Source organism: Prosopis cineraria, unplaced genomic scaffold, assembly GCF_029017545.1.
Source record: "Prosopis cineraria cultivar Desert tree isolate PC_DT_omini unplaced genomic scaffold, ASM2901754v1 PC13, whole genome shotgun sequence".
Classification (NCBI taxonomy): Eukaryota; Viridiplantae; Streptophyta; class Magnoliopsida; order Fabales; family Fabaceae; genus Prosopis; species Prosopis cineraria.
In genome coordinates this window covers 39,224,516-39,246,642 of record NW_026555344.1, presented here as the reverse complement: position 1 = coordinate 39,246,642, position 22,127 = coordinate 39,224,516, and the positions used below count along the sequence as shown (strand labels likewise).

General features: G+C 29.4%; 1 protein-coding gene across 3 annotated transcripts; it reads left to right on the top strand.

The window, feature by feature from the left end:
• Positions 1 to 912: 912 nt before the first annotated feature.
• LOC129290740 (serine/threonine-protein kinase ATG1c) lies at positions 913 to 10,130 on the top strand. 3 transcript variants are annotated; one of them, XM_054927655.1, is made up of 15 exons: positions 1,400 to 1,527; positions 1,718 to 1,832; positions 1,924 to 2,055; positions 2,423 to 2,540; positions 2,876 to 2,934; positions 3,290 to 3,354; positions 4,120 to 4,213; positions 4,293 to 4,373; positions 4,557 to 4,665; positions 5,849 to 5,927; positions 6,013 to 6,380; positions 6,504 to 6,859; positions 7,785 to 8,073; positions 8,662 to 8,732; positions 9,682 to 10,130. In XM_054927655.1, exons 4-15 carry the CDS (start codon positions 2,477 to 2,479, stop codon positions 9,931 to 9,933), a joined length of 1,887 nt encoding a protein of 628 aa, XP_054783630.1. In that variant the 5' UTR covers positions 1,400 to 1,527; positions 1,718 to 1,832; positions 1,924 to 2,055; positions 2,423 to 2,476; the 3' UTR covers positions 9,934 to 10,130. The 3 variants fall into 3 exon arrangements, with proteins under 3 accessions (XP_054783629.1, XP_054783630.1, XP_054783631.1); XM_054927656.1 differs by having other exon boundaries at positions 1,412 to 1,527; positions 1,721 to 1,832; XM_054927654.1 differs by lacking the exons at positions 1,718 to 1,832; positions 1,924 to 2,055 and having other exon boundaries at positions 913 to 1,527.
• Positions 10,131 to 22,127: the final 11,997 nt, after the last annotated feature.

Here is a 22,127-nt window from a genome sequence, read left to right as displayed (position 1 = left end):
AGTTTCATGTTTCACCGAGTTTTGTTTTTAATTTTTATAATTTTTTTACTGTTTTAAGTTTTTATAATTTTAAAAAAATTGAATGACCTTTATTTTTCAAGTTTATATAGTTTTATTTTTTAATATTTTTAATCCTTATAAAGATTAAAAATATTAAAAAAATTATAAATATTAAAAGTAAAATTTGATAAAATTATAAGAATTAAAGATTATGTTTTTTTTAATATAAGTCTTGACATATTCAATTTCCAATTAAATGCCACGAGAAGGCATATATTTTTTAAATAATAAAGGTGGGATAAGTAGTGATTTAGACTTTTTGCAAAGAGTATTTTTAGAAAATATATTGATTACATATAAAAGTTTATTGAAAGTTGCATTTAGGATAAAAAAAAAATCTAAAGATTGGGACCTATATGGAACTATGGATGTTGTGTAATTTTTTTATATATAAAATATCACTATAATACCTTCACCTTATTTTATACGATATTTTTTTAAATGATTTGATCTTTTATAACATAAAATATTATTAAAAAATAATGGTTCGCTAATAAAATTATTTTAAAATTATCTTTTATTATTTTGTTTCTTAAATATTTCTCCTTTCCTATATGGAGAATATTTTTAAAAGTGTCAGCTGTTCTTACAAAAAAATTAATATTCTAAATAGTATTTAATTGAATTGATTTCGCTAATACTAATAATAATAATTTTATAAGAAGATACCTTATAAAATGGGACTGGAAATAATAGTTTTTTACTTACAATTTTGCCAAATTGTGGTCAATCTTGGTTAATTAATTCATCATGTTTATTATGTGAGTAGTGAGCAGCACAAAACCTTGATCCGTTGATCAAAATTAGTACTTTAATTAACTGTGGCTCTATCATGCAGATACAGCTTATCAGATTCAATCATAGGATTTGTGTAACTTCGCTTTCCTCTTTTTGTCATCATCACCGCTTCGCCTTCAAACCTTCCATCTTTCTCTCCCTGTGATTTTTGGCAGCAAGACTGAACCAAAAAAATCATGTAAACTTAATTCTTTTAATATTTCAAATTTCAAATTAGAAAAATAATATGTCAAATAAGGTTCCATAATCCATCAATCTGTCTTCCAAAGTGTTTCCGTCATTATTAGGATAATTCGACGAAGAAGCTGGGATCTTCAAAAGGGTTTTGCTTCGAGTCGTCGAAATATCCAATTCCACCGTCGAGAGAAGGATTTGGGCATTCGGAGGTGGGTTGGGTTTGGAGTTCCGTTTCTAGGGTTCTCGTTCATGGCTCAGTCGTCGGGACGGGGCGGTTTGGTGGGAGACTACATCATCGGGAAGCAAATTGGGTCCGGGTCTTTCTCGGTGGTGTGGCATGGGAGGCACCGTGTTCATGGAACTGAGGTTGCCATTAAAGAGATCGTCACCGGTCGGCTTAACAACAAGTTGCAGGACAGTCTCTTGTCAGAGATTTTTATCCTGAAAGGGATTAACCATCCTAACATAATTCGTTTGCACGAATTAATTAAGGTGGGCTATTTGTTTTTCTTGCTATCTATCTCCCTAACGGCATTTCCGCATTTTATTCTGGTTAAGAGGAGTCACGGTGGTCGTTAGGAGGTGCCAAGGTGGAGAGCTTTTCTGTAGCCCCCTACCTTCTCCCTAGATTGTAGATTTGTTTTCTTTGGATATCTAATACCGCTGTTCGATTTGGCTGTAGAAGATTGAAGAGTGAAAAATAATGAACTTCGGCAAAAGAAATAGAGAGGAAAAGAGCTTCTGAAAAACGGAAGTGTTCGATGCTTGATTTCTTTCTCGCCAATTTGTCAGATAAAGTTTGTAGAAACTTATAAGCTAATTTTCCCCCGTGTAAATTGGACTTATAAGGTTTAATTTTGTGATCGCTTTGTAAGTTTGAATTTTCAGTATGCATGCACTTTGGACTCGGCTGATTCTGCATTTTGTAATTATTTGAGTTGGGGAAATTCACGTGCGGGTAACAAGCTGAAGGTTTTAGCTTGTAGCCAATTGTAGGAATAAAGAGCTAGCAAATTCAGGGTACTCCATTTCTGTTGACTCTGATTTGGAAATTACATTTGTCATTTACATTAATTTATTGCTATCCTTCCAGATTATCCTGCTAAGAAATGTAATCTGCCATATTTGATGAGATGAGCATCCTTCTTTGTGTTCTGATATTCTGAATTCATTTTCCCTGATGGAAGATGATATAAGGATATTTCGCAGGCCAATAATCATTGTTTAAGTATTAGGTTTAACAGAGAATTCTCGTACCTTTCTTGTTGTGAACAAGATTAGTCTGGTCGGTAATATCCTTTGTGGGAGGGTGAATTTTCATTAACGAGGTCTATCAATGAAGTGCCTGTCGCATTGCTAATTAGTGTTGTACATTTGCTTAATGTAGGTTCCTGGGAAGATATATCTTGTGCTAGAGTACTGTAAAGGGGGTGATCTCTCTATGTATATACAACGCCATGGACGAGTCCAAGAGGCAACTGCGAAGCATTTTATGCAACAACTAGGTATGTGAAGCAGAAGTTAGAACTGAAACAGTGCAAACTCTCCAAGTGATCTGATATTCTAATTCTAAACCAAGTTCAAAATGAAAAAAAAAAAAAACACCAAATAGAACTTAAAACATTATCCAGGGATAAGTTTGAGATTTTCCACAATGAAAGACCTCATTAAACACCACAATTTATTGAAAACCCTAAACATTAAATTTAAATCCCAATGAAATGAAACAAAATCCTAATTACAGGTGTTTGCATCCTGCATCAGTATGTTTGAGCTATGTAAAATTTATTATATACTTACATTAACATAGTAACAGTGGAGAGAACCGTTTGTGTTACAGCTGCTGGCCTACAAGTTCTTCGGCACAATGATCTTATTCATAGAGATTTGAAACCACAGGTTTGGTTTTGCTTTTCCACTTATACCAAGATGCTTAATTGCCTATCTATGGGTTTATTAGTTTTATAGTTCAAGATTACAACTGATAACCTTCTATTAATTCATGACTTGCATTTCATAGGTGAGCATAAAGAGTCTGTGTTTTGAAGTGCAAATTTATTTTGATTGAGTCTTTGTTTAAAGATATTAAGAAAGGTTAATACATTGATAATAGTGGAGAAATACATCTTATATCTATATAGGGTGCATCAGGTAAATGTCAAGTCTAAAGATTGTTTATCATACGAATATTTGTGTTTGTTTAAAGCTCGTGTAGGTATTTTGGTGGTAGTGACAAGTATAATTTTTGGCACAGAATCTTCTTCTCACCAGAAATGATGACAAGTCAGATCTGAAGATTGCTGATTTTGGGTTTGCAAGGTATCCTAACTATTTTTATGCCGTTCGAATTTAACACTGACTCTTCCTACCCCTTCCCTCACCTTTTTATTTTTCTTTTTTGGGTAAAAGGCTGGGAACTCTCGTTTATACATAACAATTCTTTGACAGACTAATTTAATGTATTTCTGCTTTATTCTTTGACCGCTTTGTCAATCTTCCTTTGTTCTTGTAGTGTATGTCAAATGAAATATGTTGACACTTGAGATCCTTTGAATATTTTCCTTTAGCATTTTCTTTAATCTGGAATACATTAAATGCCGAAATAATTCTCCTTGTGTAATACTTTGATTTTGTTAAAATATGCCTATATACGTTAATTTTACTAACTTGACATTCCATTGCTATTTTATGATATCAATGAGGAAAACATGTGAATTTCTGCATAAATCCTGTTTATTTGGATTTTTAACATGAACTGTTCCTTTATGACATTATGGGGGAAATGATTAGTCTTATAAAAGTCCAATTGTCTATAAATGTATTACTCTCCATGCAAGTGGCTCATTTGTTTACTTAGGAAAAAGTATACTTAAAATGAGATCAATACATGAACGGTATTATGGTGGCTTTGAAGTAGTTTGAGGTTGAATTTCCCTTGAATTGCTAAATCTTATGTTGTGGATTAAAACACTTTGCTTTTGCATTGACTTTTACAAAGCCAGGCATCTAGCTGAGAAAAGTTCTCTCCAGTCTCTATATATTTATCTAAACTAGTTGTTAAAGCACAGCAATCTTCTTTTGCAGATCTCTGCAACCTAGGGGTCTTGCAGAAACCTTGTGTGGTTCACCTCTCTACATGGCTCCAGAAATCATGCAACTACAGAAGTATGATGCTAAGGTGATTTTTACTCTAATATATTAGGAACTTTAATTGTTTCATGGTATCTCTTCTTATTAACCTTGGATCAAACACACAGGCAGATCTCTGGAGCGTGGGTGTGATCTTATTTCAGCTTGTTACAGGAAGAACACCATTTACTGGGAACGACCAAATGCAGGTTGATGATTAAGTTTCCTCACCTATTTTTGGATTTTCTTTTCAACTATGACAGATTATTTTGTTGCTGCTTAATATTTTAATTTTACATCCTTGACTTATCCATGGTGGTAGTTCTCTAATTGATTATGACTCCTCTTGTTTTCGTTGATAATTTAATTTTATTATGATATGTGTTCTGCAGTTACTACAGAACATTGTGAAATCAACTGAACTGCAGTTCCCATCTGATAATCAAAATCTGAGTCCTGAGTGTAAAGATTTATGTCAGAAATTGCTGCGCCGTAGTCCAGGTATAATTGAAATGTATCAAAGATTACAATTGAGACAATGAAAACTCTGGCCTTTTTAAGATATTTAATGGTGTCTATGTTAAGTAGTTAATGTTGGATTTACTGAAAACTAGTAAGAGCATCCCTGAAATGTTTCTATATTAGCTGCCCAGAAAAACTATGGAAAGGCCATATTGTGGGGAAGGGGGATTGCATGTTGTGGTTCCAGCTGATGATGCTAAATCACATTTGCTGAGGTTCCTATGGTATGAGAGCTGTTGTTTCAACAAAAATGATCCAACGAATCTGCTCTTATGTTTCGGGAATTCAGGCTTTTACATAAATTGAATCATTCTCCCGCTAATCATGCTAACAGAAATTAAGAAGGCGTTTGTTTTTCTTGCTAATGTATACAACTTGAGGCTGGAGATGCTTATTTTGGGATGTTCAGTGATGTTTTAATATTTATAATTTTATGAGTAAGGGAAAATGCAGCCCCCTCCTTTACTTTGGGTCACTTGCAAATTGCCCTATGAACCTCTAGAACTGGAAAATAGGTCTCTGGATATCTGCTCGTTAGGAAATAGGTCCTTCTATCTTTACTGCCCTTTTTGTCACCATCTCACATGCTACTTTAGACCTCTCTTTAATTGACGTTATGATCTCCCATTTTCCCCCAATGTCAGCAAGTCCTTATTCAGGGTATTATTTTGGGGAGTCAGAGTGGGAATGGCAAATGAGGTGATGATGTTAAATGTGAATTAGACAGAAAGACCTCTTTTCTTGAGCATTGAAGTTGAGGGACCTGTTCCAGCCTTGAAAGTTCAAGGGGCCATTTGTAAGCAGCCCAAAGTTCCCCCCTTTTTGTGTGTTGGTGTGTGTGTGGGGGTGGGTTAGTGTTTACATTCTCCCCTTATAACTAGAGTGGGCCTCATAGAAGAGCTGTATTGTTCACAGCTTGTGAACAATGTGACTTTCTATAATTTTTACATTTATATTGATGATTGTTACTTGTTAGAAGGTTCTTCTTGTGAAGGTAACTCTTTTACTCAATTTTTTGCTTAAGGAAACAGGCAAAGGGATGGCATACGAAGTCATAGGATATTTGTCTTGAATTTATATAAACTTAAAATATCTTGCTTCTTATTGTCTTGAATTTATATAAACTTAAAATATCTTGCTTCTTATTATTTTTAATTTTCAGTGGAACGGCTAACTTTTGAAGAATTTTTTAATCATCCATTCCTTTTCCGGAAGCAGCCTGAACAGGATAAATCATTGAGGTGAAAGGAAGATTCTCAAAATTTGAATTTGTTTTATTTGTTAGTCTTTAAAGTTTTCCAAATATAAATTCCTTCTTGTTTGCAGACGTGGAAGTTCATCAAGGATGGTTGGTGAAATTTGCTCAACAGAGCCCCATCCTTTGACAAGGGCCAAGGAAAATCATCAAGAGGACTGCTTACCTTTCTTTTTGGATGATGATCCTTGTGGTCCTGAGGGAAACCCATCTTTTTCAAGGAAGAAATCCTCAATAAAGTCTACCTATGGATTTGACCTCAATACACAGCAAGATAGAGCAGACTCAGCATTTGCTACTTCTCATAACATAAATTTTACTTCCCAACAGCAACCTGAAAACAGTGCTATAAGGCTGGACAGCCATAGAACCTTAGCAAGAAATCTTGCTGTTCCTCTAGAATCTCTAGAACAGAGATTGGCAAACACCAGTTCAAGAGGTATCGATTAACTAATTGTGATTTTTCTTCCTCATTCTGCTTATAATTTTTCAAAATTAAGATATGCGTTTCTAATTTTAATTTTACCTAATGTTTCTTATATTGGCTGCATGTATTTGGCAGTTGCAGACTCACTAGAGAATATTGATCAAGATTATGTTCTTGTGTCTGGACCTCCTATGGATGTCTCATCATCTTCAGTGACTGCATCAAAGTCAAGCCATTTTCCATATAGATCAGGTGGTTCCCTGCTGGAGTCTTCTAATACAAGTGATAGAGTAAGTTCTCCATTGCCAATAATTGGTGCAGCTACCAGTAGCACATGTCAAATTGGAAGTTCAGAAAGTCAGGACTCTGCTCCAGGGACTTCACATGTGTCAATGGATACAGGAGACGAGCAGCCATCAGCTGACTGCATAACTAGGATAAAATCATTGCAACAGTGTGCATCTACCATAGCTGAGTTAGTTAATGAGAAGGTAAATTTACCTTTGAGCTTTACCCGGTCTTGGTGGTTTTCTCTAAAAGCTTTTCATATAATTTCATGTAATCGTCATTCTACATGAAAATCATGGAGGAGTTAGAGATAGAATATTGTGTGAAAATCATCTGTTCACAGTGGCCCTTTCTACTTAACCCTCCAGAAAATTACAATTTACCCTTTTTCTAGATGAATATTGTGTTGAAACAGTAAAGTATTTCTCTACTGGGCATTATATGTCTGATGAATCCAAAGGCCAAGTTTTGATGTTCAGTACGTATTGGATGACGGTCTTGACTCTTTACTTGGTGGAAAGCTGTATGGTGCGATAATAACTAACTAACACAAACCTATTTAAACTTCTCTTTGGAGTTAGCAGAATTTATTTTGATCATTTGGAGACCACGAACCCCTTCATTTTTAATATACCTAATGAAATATCTAATTGAAAAATTGTCCTGGCGGAGGAATCTTCCCTCCCTTGGTGGGAACGATTCAGTCTTGGTAATTGAGCATCCTTATGTCATTGACATTCCTGCTATAGCTTGTTATATCTATTGATGGCTTATTTAAAGAATCAAATTAAATTATTTCCTATGCTCAAGGGGATTGTAGCGGTCACATGACTATTAATTGTCACTTAAGCATTCATGCCATCCCTAGTCTGCCTTAGCTACTAAATATCGCATGCCATGCATGTTTTGATTTATGCATGAAAAATGTTCTCTCACTTATGAAAGATTTGGTGTAATCCCAGAGAATAATTTATCTGAAAATTTTGTTTGAGCCTTCCTTTAGGAGTCGCTCATGCTATTGGTTATCACGTTAAGTGGCTCATTGATGCAGTTATTCAAGTTTTTGTATTTCAAAATTCATGACATTTTTCCTTTCGCCCCCCTGCCCCAACCTACAATGATTCAAAGATGGAGGCAGGAAAGCAGCTGGAAGCATTCTCCATTCAGCTTGTTATTCTTGCAATCTGGAAGCAAGCACTGCACATTTGCCATGCACAGGCTGCATCTGCCATGGAAGGGAGTCCGAGTCAAGAAACCAGTAAATGTAGGAGCACCAACATGAAGCACGGCAGTTCTGATTCGGAAGAATGCCTTGACGGAAATTTGCAAGGGGCAAACGATATTCTATCTCAGATTGAAAGTGAGTTTCTGAGGGAGTTTGAGCGTGCTGAAGAACTGGCTAAGGCTGTTGAGCCTGGTATGACTTTGATATTTGATCTATCAGCTAAATGTCTAGGTTTCCCGTGCCTCATGTTTTTGAAGAAACTATAGTTGGCATAACTTTCTATGCTTATAAGGTAAAGAAATGTATGATGGATTTGACTAATTAAACTTTAGGATCCTGAGGGGAATGTGGAACCGTCTTGACTATAATATTGTGTATTTGGACTTTTATGCGAAATCTCTTGAATGCTTTTATTTATTGTAAATTTATAATCTCCAGCACAATCCTCACATACAAGTTTTTTAAGCTGAAGTGTGAATAAAGCACAAGGCAGGAGCCTACCATGCATTTGTGTTGGAAGGAGGGAACTCTTAAGTATTTGATCATGAAGGCTATGATACGAAGTTGAGAAACATTTAAACTTGAAAGATATTAAGTGAAAACCTATGAATAGTTTTTATCATAATCTCTGAATAGTCAACCATATGAGCTACTGATTACAATTCAAAAGTGCAATGATTTATGCCTGTTTCAATCTGCACAGGAGACAGTGATAACTCTTGTAGCGCCTCTATATATTGTGAGGATGTAAAATACTGATTCATTGGGTCCTGATTGCAGGAAATACAGAGATGCCAGATGCAATGGAGACAATATTTCAGTCTGCCCTTGCTTTTGGGAGACATGGGGGTGTAAGTATTTCCTTCCAGTTCTTTATATCTTAATATTTTCCATGCTTTTGCTGTCCTCTTCCGGTAAATCTGCTGCTTTAGATGTGCTAAGTCAGTTGGCATGCAAGATCATATTTCTGCACTTCACTTTGCGTTGTAATAGTTAGTTGGCATTTGGTTGGCTCCTTACACAAGCTCTATACTATGAACTTTGAAGGCTGTCTGTAAGACTAAGAATGCCTCTACTTTCCCCACGGGTTAAATTGGTTAAAAATTAGAACTGGGATAAAACACCACCCCCAATGTAACCTGAAAAATCATAGCTGTTCTGGGCCTTGCTCTGTTTGTAACGTGTCGTGAATGGAAATTGTTTCATCATGATTAATTATATTATAAAATTAAGGAGATCTTCTAGATTTTATGAAATAATGAGCTATGAACCATAGATGCAAAGTTCGACATGGATATGAAAGAATTTTTGTAGTACATGACACTATTTTTAAGCCTGGTTAATAAAAACATATGAGAAAAATACACACTTGGATATTTAAGACATGAAATCTGATTGCCCAAGTCCAGAAGTGAGCTGTTGGTTCCTTTTTTGTTGCAATTGAGTTTCACAACTAAAGTGTTGTCTCAAGTATTGGTTTGTATCCAGCTGCTTGAAGTTGTAATTGCAGTTAGGGGCAGCATTTAAACATGAAAAAGACCCTTTAAGTCTGGTCAAAGTATCAGGCCCTATTGCATGCATCTGTTCTGTTCTGTTCTGTTTTGTTTTGTTTTTTTTTTTTTTCAGTATGTTTGGACCAGAATGCATGCATTTGTTCATTTAATCTAGGATCATTTTTATTCTCATTCTCGTGAAATTTTCCATTTATACAAAATTTATTCCACAAACCAAACAGGGAAGAAGTGAATACATGATAACATGAACATAACAGGGGCTTTTGACCTCATGTACTGTTGGCAGGTAGAAGAGCTCATGGGCGATGTGGGTAGTGCAGCTGCCTTGTATTCGAAGGCTGTGCGACTACTGCTGTTCCTTCTAGTGGAAGCTCCATCCCTCATTTTAAACCCTCCATTTTCACTGACTAACTCGGATCGATACAGGCTTCGGAGTTACATCGATATTCTAAACAACAGGCAAGGCTATTCCAGGTCTCAGCGAATGACGCTGCTGAAATGTGATGGAACGCAAGGCGGCCTCAAGAACAAGTTTTAGCAATGGTTCTTTTGTATCTCATTCTAAATTAACATTATTTATTTGTACAGTTATTCTTTAAGGGGGTAATGTTGGGGGATGCTGATGGGAGCCGCCACCTCAAGCTAGGTTCTTGTACAGTTGACATTTCTGTGATTAGAATGATGATCAAGTGTACATTTGTTTTTATATGATTTCTTCTGATTTTCATCCCGAAATCTGTAAGGAAGTGCTGGTGTTTAAATTTGCCGAGTCAAACAAATAAAGAACAACAGAATCTTTATCTTTGTAAACTAGATTTAGAATTTAGACCCCGGAGGTTGCATGGGGGTTATTCCTTTTGATCCTAATCAAAATGACGGAAGTTGTCTTCCTCTCCCATACCCATGGAACTCTCTGACTTCCACGGGAAGTCTAGCCAATGACCACTTTGCCCTCCATTGGGAGGTGGAGGAGAAGGCGGTGGCGACGGAACTTGTTTGGGTTTGTAGATCTGGTTTTCACTGTTTGTAGTCAGTGAAGGCTTCTTCAATCTCCACCCTTGGTTGGACGGCGCTAACGTTGGCAACGTAATTTCTAAAGTGTTAACGGTTTTGGGGTTCATGCTTGCAGCTGGATGTTTCAGGGTGGACGGCGATGGTGGCTTCAGGTGGCGTAGCAGGAGAGTTTTTTTTTTCAAAAAAAAAAAATTGAGTTGGGCCAGAAATACAGGTATCAGTTGATTATAGAAAATTTCCATATTCATACTAAAAGTGTTAAACATGTTTTTACTTCCATTTCCACACTCACCTCCATTTCTTTATTTTCATTACCTTAAAAAATTCTTTCAAGATGTCAAGCAATGAGAAAGTTACACGATTTGGATCCTCTCCTTATCTCTTTTTCCCCCTCCTTATCCTATCTCCACCTTTTGATTAAAAATTTAATGGATGAGATTTGATAAAATCAAGTTTCTTTATAGTATAATAATAATAATATCAAGATTACAAATTAATGAGGTTAACAATATTAGATATATTGTACAGTATTTGGGAAATAAACAATGTTATCGAAAATTTATAAAGATTGCAACTTAATTATAATTTGTATGGTTAAACTATACCTTTAGTTTTTTTTTATACTTTATATAATGTTTTATTTTTATCCTTTAATTTTATAAGTCTACTTTCAATCATTTAACTTTAATACTATTAGTTTTACTACAAAAAAAATTTTACATTGAAATTTTGAATATTGAAAAACATTATCAAATATTCACTTATTAGGTTTTTTTTTAAAATAATAATAATTGATATAAAACTAATCATTTAAAACTAATAGTATTAAAGTTAAATGACTAAAATATATTTTATAAAATTAAGAGATTAAAAAAGTTAGAGAGTCAAAAGTATATTTTCAATTATTTAACCATAATACTGTTAGTTTCATCATAGAAATATTTCACATTGAACTTTTAGATATTGATAAAATATTTTTAATTAAGTTTAATTTTTTTAAAGTAACAATGAATGATACAAAAAATAATTATTTGAAACTTACAGTGTTATTAAAGGATTAAAAATATACTTTCTAAAATTAAAGAGCTAAATTTATATATATATATATATATATACTTAGGAATTCCAAGCACACGTGTAAACGTATTATAAAATATATTTTTCTCTCTTGACAACAAGTGAACATAGACTAAATAATTTTTCAATGATAAATTATTATTCATTGTTTGAAAATATAATGCATGCATTTAATGTGTGCGGATGCGGTGAATTAATTTCATAATTTAATTTTTTTAATTTATGGAAAGTATAATCATGGGATAAATTTGTGAGGAAATTGAATTTTTGAATTCATTTTATTTTGATTAATAATCTATATATATATATATATATATAATCAAGACTCCTAAACACACATGTTGGAACATTAGTAAGCCACCTCAACTCCATCTTTCTCTCCCATAGTGACACATGGATATCTAGGCTGAATAATTCCTCAATAAAATAAATTATTTATATATGCAATCAATTAATTTCATGATTTAATTATTTAATTTATGTAAATAATAGTCATGGTATTTATGTAAATTGAGATGTACAATGAATTTATTTATAAAAATAATTATATATTGTTAACATTTTGAAAGAAATAAGTTGGTAGCATATATAATTTTTTTCAAGAAATTGAAATTGTGCAGTGATTTCATTTATTGAAATTGTGCAGTGAATTCTGTGAATTTTGTTTTTTTATCAAAATTAATCCATTGAATTTCATTTTTGCATAAAATTTAAAAGGAAATTATGTTGCAGTATACAGAATTACATTACAAAGAAATTAAAAAAAGCATATACAAAATTAATTTCTTGTATTATAAAAAAACACAAAATTAGCAATTAAATTAGATGGAAATGAATTCAAAAAATAAAAAATACAAAAAAATATTTGCAATATCCAAATCAATTAGCATTAAATTAGAGAGTCAATGTTGTTATACCAATGTCAACTATGTTTTAAATGTGGATGTTTATTTTAAAAAAAAACTACCAAATCAATCAAAGTAGTTTTTAAATTAATGCATCTTAAATAAGCAGCATACAAAGATGTATTATTGCAAATTTTATATTAACTCATAAATATTTTGATTTATTTGACAGTTTTTTTTAGAATAAGTATATGTATTCAAAATATAAAATCAGACTATACCAAAAACATGCAAAAAAAAAAGCATATAAAAACAAATTAACTACTCATATCATAAAAAAAAACACAAAATCAACAACTAAATTTGATGAAAATGAATTCAAAAAAATAAAAAATTTAAAATATATATTTGCACAACCCAAATAAATTGGCATTAAATTAGAAAATCAATATTATTGTAATATTGTCAAGTATGTTTTGAATATGGATATTTATTCTTAAAAAATTACCAAATTAGTCATAGAAATTTCTAAATTAATGTGTCTTAAATAATAAATAGCATGCAAAGATGGACTATTGCAAATTTCATATTATCTCAGAAATAATTTGATTGATTTGATAACTTTTTTAAGAATAAATATCCATATTTAAACATAGTTGACCTAGGTGTAATAATGTTGATTCTTTAATTTAACTGCTGAAATATTGAACATTTTTTTGATTTTGTTTTTACTTTTTTGAATTCATTTCCATCTTAATTAATTGTTACCCACATTAGCCTCTATTTAAATTGATCACTCACAGTGGTATTAGTCAAGGGTTATGGTCTTATTCAACTTGCTTATGTGCATTTGTTTCTTGCAACTTCTTTTTTATTTCTATTTCTCTGCTCATATTTTGATTTAATTCATTATTTATGGAGAATTGACCGTGATAGGTGCTACAAGTTATCGCTCCATGATTTAACGTTGTCCACACTATCAACTCACTCGAAAACTATTAGAGAATTAGGATTTGATTGATTCGCATATGGATAATAGTGGGTCATAAGGTGGATTCAAGAGAGATAAATTAAAATTACCATTTTCTTATCCAATCTCTATCATCTTCTAGAAAGGTACCCAAATTTAAGTTTTCTCTTACTATTATCATATTGCATCTTTTTTATATATGTAAATAAGATTGGAGGATTAGAATTTGGGTGGTTCACTTGTTGATAATGATGGTTACAAGTTGGATTCGAGATAGATAAATCCAAATAATCATCTTTTTCAATTTCTATCATTTCTACATTCTGAAAAGGTATATAAATTTCAGTTGTCTCTTACTATTATCATGATGTATCTTGCTCCACGTCTTGTAACTCCAATTACATGTTGTAGTTTATTTCAATAGATTGTTAAACTCACTATTACTAAGTAATAGTTTTCCTAGCCTTAACCTTTGTAGCTCTTTAAGTTTAAATGATAGTTAATTGGTTAGACGTCGTGGATATAATAAATATGATTATTTAGTAAGGTTCGTTTTCTAAATTAGTGTTGTACACCACTTTAAGATGTATTTTCAATATAGTTTTTAAAATTTTGCTAAAATTTAAAAAAATGAAATTATGAAATTGCAAATTGATGGCCCACTTAAAAACTATTAGAGGGTTAGAATTCATATTAGAATTATTTGATGCAACTTTTTTTTTATTTCTATTTCTCTATTACTTATTTTATTTTTTTTGTTATATTTTAAGAATTATTGAATGCGCATATGTGACCATTTTAGTGTGAACATATTTATGCTATCATGAAGAGAACTTTCCTTTGAAAGTTTCCATCTCAATTGAAGGAAGGCAAGGTGTATGTTATCTCTCAGTTTGGTATTGGTCAGAAGATCAGATTGTAGAGGACTAAATAAACTTGCAATTCTTTTTTTTTACTATCTTCGTGATATGTGGACAATTTGCTTATTAATCTTTAATTTTGGCAATTTTAGTTTATTTCTTCATGATATTATTCTCTATAGCACCATTTATCAAGCTTTTTTTTTTGGGTGTAATCTATTGCCTTAATTCTCCTCATCAAATCAAATTTGATTCTCCTTGCATTAAAAAAAATAGTTAATGATGGGATGTTATTAATATCAATTTTAAACATCCACATGATGATCCTCATCAAATCTTACTTTCCAATAATAAGTATTTTTTTTGTGCATTTGTTTTGCATGAGTTATGTATGTTTTTATGTTTTTCATACATGAGAAAAGTTGTTTTTTAAACATGTAATTACTACTTATTTTTTTACAAAATAAGTATAAATAATATATACAAAAATACTTAGATTTAAAATTGATTTTGTACTATATCCAATTATATCTATTCAAGTATTAAGTTGTCCATTTAAAAAAATGATTGATTTGGTATCTTTTAAACAAATAAGTAATAATTCACACAAAATATGCATATAACTTTGGGGGAAAAGCAAATAAAAATACTTACTTTTTAGTGACTCATGTTATTAAAAACACAAAGTTAAATTATACAAAAAAACATGTAAAAAAAAGCATGTAAAATAAATTAACTACTTATGTTATAAAAAACACAAAATCAACGGCTAAATTAAATGGAAATAAATTTAAAAAATAAAAAATGCAAAAAAATATTTGCAGTATCCAAATCAATCATCATTGAATTAGAGAATCAATATTATTGTATTAATATCAACTATATTTTGAATACAAAAATTTATTCTTAAAAAACTATCAAATCAATTAGAGGAATTTTTAAATTAATGTATCTTAACTAAAAAGCATATAAAAATGCATTTTTGCAAATTTCACATTAACTTTGGTACAATAATGAGAATTTCTCTACCAATGTTAGCACTCATGATTATAGTTATACCATATATATATATATATATGGATTTCTCTATATTTTGTTACGCTCACTGACATGGGTGATTGTAAGACCAATGATATAGTTCCTCCTCTTTTGTATTTTTAACTACTTTATTTTCAATTGCTTAGATTCTATAGGTATTATGTCTGAGTACACGATGTTTTGTTTTTAGATGTCATTTAAAAAATATTTGGCTCAAATGAAATTATGGAGTTGGATAATAATGAAAAGTAGCAAATAAAAGAGGGTTGAAATAGAGCTTGAAGATCCCAAGCATGTATGTTGTTGTGCATTCACTTTACCATATCATGATTATAAATTACTCATATTATACAGTGACATTATTTATAGCTCGTGGGTTGATTTTAATCTAATTTTTGTTTAAATCAAAATTTATATCGGCTCTCATCCATTTAATACATATACTTTATTTAGAGCATTAATCTATGTTGGTGCTTTTTTAAATGTGCATAGTTTCATTGTTCTTTTTTTAAAACAATGGATGTTTCTTTAGCTAGAAACAACACTAATATCATTTATTTAAGGCATATTTTTTTTGTTCATAATTTTAATATATCTTGATTAAATAGCTTTGAGTGTGTGCATGAAATTATATATGTTTTGTAAGTTTTAATAATTACTTACAAATATTTGATAATGAAAAACCTATATGACACTTTCATGATTATATTCCTTCTATTTTAAATTATAAGGCACTTTAAGATAAAATTACACATATTAATAAAGTTTATTAAATATATTTTACAACTCTATTTTTTTAAAATAAAAATACAAACTTTTAAAAATACTTTTCATTTAATACTCCATTTGTTAATGAATATTAAAGAGGGAGAAATACGAGAAGGGTAATATTAGAGAAATATCATTAATAAAACTTTATTTTTGTCAAAGTATCTTATATTTTGAGACACCGAATTTTCTCAGTAAATGTCTTATAATCTAGAATAGAGGTAATAATTGATTAATTTTTATCAAAAATTTTGTTTCAATATTTAAAATTCAAGTTCAATAATGACTTAGTCTCGGAAAACGCTGCAAGCATCATGGGTTTTCCATCATCACCCAATTTAATCAAATATTCATAATTAATTTTAAATATATATGTGATTTTCAATTATTTTAAAAATATATCAATTTTAATTTTATTTTGTTATTTTATATATATATATATATATATATAATTTTACTTCAATTGAGTATAAAAATAAAGATATAGAATATATTGATATTTTTAAACATGTATGTCAACCTCTTTGAAATATTGATGTGATTTTTTACTACTATTTAGATTATTAAGATGAGAAGACAACTTTCGAAGAAAAATGGAAATAAAAATTGAATTTTTATTAGTAGTGGGCTATATAAAAAAAAAAGAAGGAGTCTTTTATTAACTAATAGTGATTTATAAACTCTAACTTTATTTGATAAAAAAGTTTGTTGATCTAGGAAATGAGATAACAGAAATCATATGCACTACAAAACAAATTAACCATACCTTGAGTGTTTCTATTGTGTCTTCAAAAGTGAAAATAATACTTTTTTATGAAATTTCTTGATCTCATTTTGTCCTATCCTAATCCTAAACAAGATGAGATGACTTGCAAGATAGGATATGATGAAAATTCAAAATTCTTTTTGTAACAAGACGCAAGATAAAGTTATTTCAATCCATCCCGTTATCACGCTTACCATCTACTCAACTACTTGTATCAAGTATATATTATAATTAACCTTGACCTTTAATTTTGATTTTGTATAAAAATATTGTTAAGAATGCTATCCTCAAAATATAAATTGTCATCCCAATTGTATGATATATTTGTGCAAAAATTACTATTTAATAATTACACATATATCAAAATATTATATAATATATTGATATTTATTTAATATTAATTTGTATAAAATTTAGGATGGGATAGGATATCCTAACATTGAAAGAAGATGAAGTTGGAAACACAAACCAACTTATAAGTTGTAGGTTGGCTTGTGACAAGTCATGGGCTATAATTTTTCCACCCCACACCACTAGAGGCAGGTTGGTAGGTTACTTACTTGCCAGCCAACCTTTTTGTTTTTTTGTTTCTTTACTTTTATTTTTAATTCATTTTTTTTAAAATGAATGGAATCTAATCTTTCTTTGTAAATTGATTATCCAAATATTAATAAAATATTTTCTAAATAAAAAATATTTTTTAAATTAATTATATTCAATAAATTAGTTTGTTTATTTTTAACTTGAACAATGTGGGATTTTAAAATAAAGTTAACCATTATTGGTAGCAGAGACAATGTTGAGAAAACTTATTATGATAATAACTTGAAAAATGATATCATATTAACAAAAAGAAAAGAAAATGTGGATTTTATTCAAAGTTTCAAATAACAATGATTTTTCCATTGTTCTTATAACTTAAAAAAATAATAGATTGTATTAAAAAACAAACATTGGTTGTTTATAAAACACATATCTAGAGGAGGAAAGAGGGATAAGGTACTTTGATTTTAGGAATTTTGGGAGGAGGGACCAAAGAAGGGAAGATTTGTGTTAGTAGATTGAAATTTTAAATACAAAATAAAGAAAGAAAAATGAGCTAACCCATTGGTAAGTTAGCTGCGTGAAGCTGAAAATGACTAATTAAGCTTTCATTTACCCAACCCAAACTTGTCACCTTTTGATTAGTTAGTGAGCTCAACCTATATCACCAGTTCTAAAAGATGAAGCTTGCTCTTGATTAATAATAATGTATAAATTTTAGTACCTCGTGTGATATTAAATTAGAATATATAGATGGCATGAATAATGAAAGACATAGGACATGGTCAATTTAGTTGATAAAAATGCTTGTTGACTTGTGATGAGTTAACAAAAATATATGCATTGTAAAACAAATCTACTATGCATAAAGTGTTTCTATTGTATATTCAAATTTAACTATATTTTTTCCCCTATCTTGTCTCGATTTCAAATGGGAAGGATGAAATAAAAATTCAATCTTTATCCTTTTTCATAATTGGATATGGGATATGATTATCATAATCCCATTTCATAATATTCAAATCATTACTTTTATCATGCAGGTACTATGCTTAAAAAGGAAAAAAAGTAACCATGAGAGATACATTTTAATGTATTTATATGCTGTACTATAAATATATTAGATGATGGTAAATGATAATTTTTTTTGGCAACAAATGGTAAATGACAATTGACAAGTTTTTATTTTATATGACTATTTGATTAGATTAAATTTAAGCCTTGTCGGATTAATTAGGAGTAATTCTCACAAAAACATTTTATACATTCATATAAATTCAAACTCGAGACCTCATGCTTAAATGACAATATAGCCCATTTCACTAGGACCAATGCCTATTATTGATAGTTGACAAGTTTTAATATCCCAATTATATAATATACTTGTACTAAATTCTCTATTTACTAATTATATAAACACACATTGCATAATATTTAAATTTTTATTTAATATTAATTTATATAAAAATTAAGAATATCCCGTGCATCACATGGGTGTATTGCTAGTTAAAACTTTATATAAAGTTAAAGAATAAAAAGTATATTTTAACCTATTTTGTATTTGATATTGATTTAGCAAACAGTTTTGTGATAGATCACACTTAATGAAAAATAGAATAACCTTATTTATTTATATGTGAAAAGGATAATTTAACATTTAATATTTAAATTTTTTCTTGAAAAGACTTTATCATTGATTTAATAACAAGTTTCATAAATTATGTGTAGATATTAAAGGAAATGAAATATTTTAAACTGTCATTTTGCATCAATATTGAAAGATCATTTAAAAAGCCTTGTTAAAATCCGAACTATCATTTGTAGTTAAAGAACAACTTTTATATATATTGGAGAATTTAAGCGCTTGTTTGACAACTTTTTATGAAAATAATTTTTTATTATCTAAAATAAAAATAAAAAAAATTTATTTGATAACGTGTTTTTAAAAAGTATTTGAAAGAATAAAAAATAAAATATTATTTAGAGAATAAAAAAAGAAAATATCTTTTAATTGTTATGAGATAATTGTTTTGGAGAATAAAAAAAAAAAAAAACATTTTTTTTATTATTTTTTATTCTCAAAACATGTTTTACAACACACCAGTTTTTAAAATAATAAAATAAAAATAATTTCAAACAAGTTCTTTATTAAAATTGGATTTATAAATTATTAATATTCTAAAAATAAGTTGTCAATATCCAAAGATTATTTAAAGAACCTTATCAAAAACCAAAGACACACCTTTTCAATGTTTAAAGAACAAATTGTTAAAATCCAAACGACAACCTGTAAATATGTTAAGAAAAATTCATCAACATTTAAAACCATTTAAATTTTTTTTTTGTCAAAATTCACACTACAATTTGTCAAAAACTTGAATCACTACTTGCTTTTAAATGGAAAGAATTACAATCAGGAACCACTCAAAAATTTATTTGCAAATAGGGACTAATATAAAATGTATTGTTATTGAAATGGGAACATGAATTTATTTTTTTCTTAGATAAGACTTGTTATTAGTCCTTGTATGCAAATAAGTTTCTTGGATGGTCTTTGAATGTAATTTTTCCTTAAAATATTAACAACTTGCTTTTAAAATATTGTCTTGGGAGTGGCAATTTAGACAATTTAAGTTAGTACTTCAGAAATTGATTTAATGATAGTTAGTTGGGAGAATTTCAGTTAGCGCTCTCAAAAGCGAGATATATGCATTCAAAGTTCAAAGGAATATGAAATTTTTGTGCAAGTCTAAAAGCCCTGCATGTTTTTTTTTTTTTTGGCTGAAATGATGCAAGTGCCCTTGGGTTTTTTTTTTTTTTTAAGTTGTTGTTATCACTAGTTGTTAGAGCTCTGTCACCAATAAGGATGCCGCCACTACTGGTGACCATCTTACTACCACTGATTGTTAAAACCCTATGTCCATGGTTAAATTCGGTCAAATGGATCAAGGGGAGATTTGAACTTTTGGCGTTGCAAAAAGTAGTTTATTGCTAGACTACCAAAGCCTTCTGATTACATATTAGAAAATATAATATATATATATATATATATTGTATATTATTAAAACTTTTGTTTTTGAGCACTTATGTAAATTGCTGTTAATTATGGATATCTTATTATTCTTGTTCATATAAGAACAATCACTTGTGACTATTCGAATATGACTTATTCAAACACAAAAAAAAAGTTGTCAATTTTTAAAAATTAACTTGTAAAATTTTCTTAACAACTTATTCCTTTAATATTAACAGGTTATCAATATTAGGTTAAATAAAAATTATATATTATAAATTTTAATAACTATTTTCACGAGCTTTGGTTAATTATTGACACATTAATGTTCACATCCGAACAATCATTTGTAAATATTTAAATATTACTTGGTCATACATAAAAAAAGTAGCCAATTTTTTAAACTTGTTCAAACTTTTTAACAACTTATTCTTTCAATATTGATAAATTATTGATATTATGCTAAATAAAAAATTTACAAGTTATAAATTTGTTTTTTAAGTATTTTCATAGGCTTTAGTTTATCATGAACACATTGTTATTTATATTCAAACAATTACTTATAAATATTCAAATATGACTTATTCATACACAAAAAATTTGTCAATGTTTAAAACCGAACTTGTTCAATTTTTTTAACAACTTGTTCCTTTAATATTATGCTAAATAAAAAATATATTATAACTTTATTTTTCAAGCATTTTTATAAATTTTTATGAATATTGGGCACATTATTGTTCTTATCTGAATAATCACTTGTAAATACTTTAACATGATTGGTTTATACATAAAAAAATTGTCATGTATATTTACAAATAATTATTTAAATATGAACAACAATATGTCTATGATTAATCAAAGCTCGTGAAAATATTTAAAAAATATATTTATAACATATGTTTTTTATATAGCATAATATTGATAACTTGTTAATATAATATTACATGAACAAGTTATTAAGAAAATTGAATAAATTAGGTTTTAAATATTGACAGTTTTTTTGTGTATGCATAAATCATGTTCGTATGTTTCTTTTTCTTTTCTTTTTTCAAAATAAAGGGCAAGAACATTTGCGTTATTTCAACAACAAAAAAAAAAAAAAACATTAAGGGCTTTGGGCTTGTGTGCAAAGAAATTTTAGATTCCTTTAGACCTTTGATACATATGTTTCGCTTCTGAGGGCCTAACTGAATTTCTCCCTAACTAATTCTCCAAAAAAAAAAAAAAATATAAATATCATTTTAGATAAAGGATAATTTTAGTTGTAAAATGAGTATTATATTTAAAACTTATATATTTTATCTAGAGATGAGACTCTCAAATTTACAATTATGATATTTGTAATTATTTTTAAAATAAATTTATTTGAGTATCCAACTATTATTGAATTGATCTATTACAACTACATGTCTTTTAAACAAGGGAAAATATTAATCAAGGAATGTTTGAAGAAACTTATATCAGTTAAGGATTATTTATTATCAAAACTCAAATAAAATAAATACTTATTAATTTAAATTAATTTTTTAGTAATAAGTATTTATTTAAATTTTAATAATAACTTATTTTAAATTAATAATGATTCATGCGAGCACGTTTTCTATTTTCCCTTTAAACAAACAGTGGAGACGGAGTGTACTTTTCAGTTTTCAGCCTTTTGCTCTGAGAAGGTATTACTAGTTAATTAGGATTTTCTTTTTCAAACCATATTAGATTCCATTTCTAGTTCTGCTGCTTCTGGCCACTATACGATAAAGTAAACCAATAATGCACTCAATTTAGACGAACTCGCTTAACATTAGGAATTAGGATGTACTCAAAAAGAAAACTCATTTGCG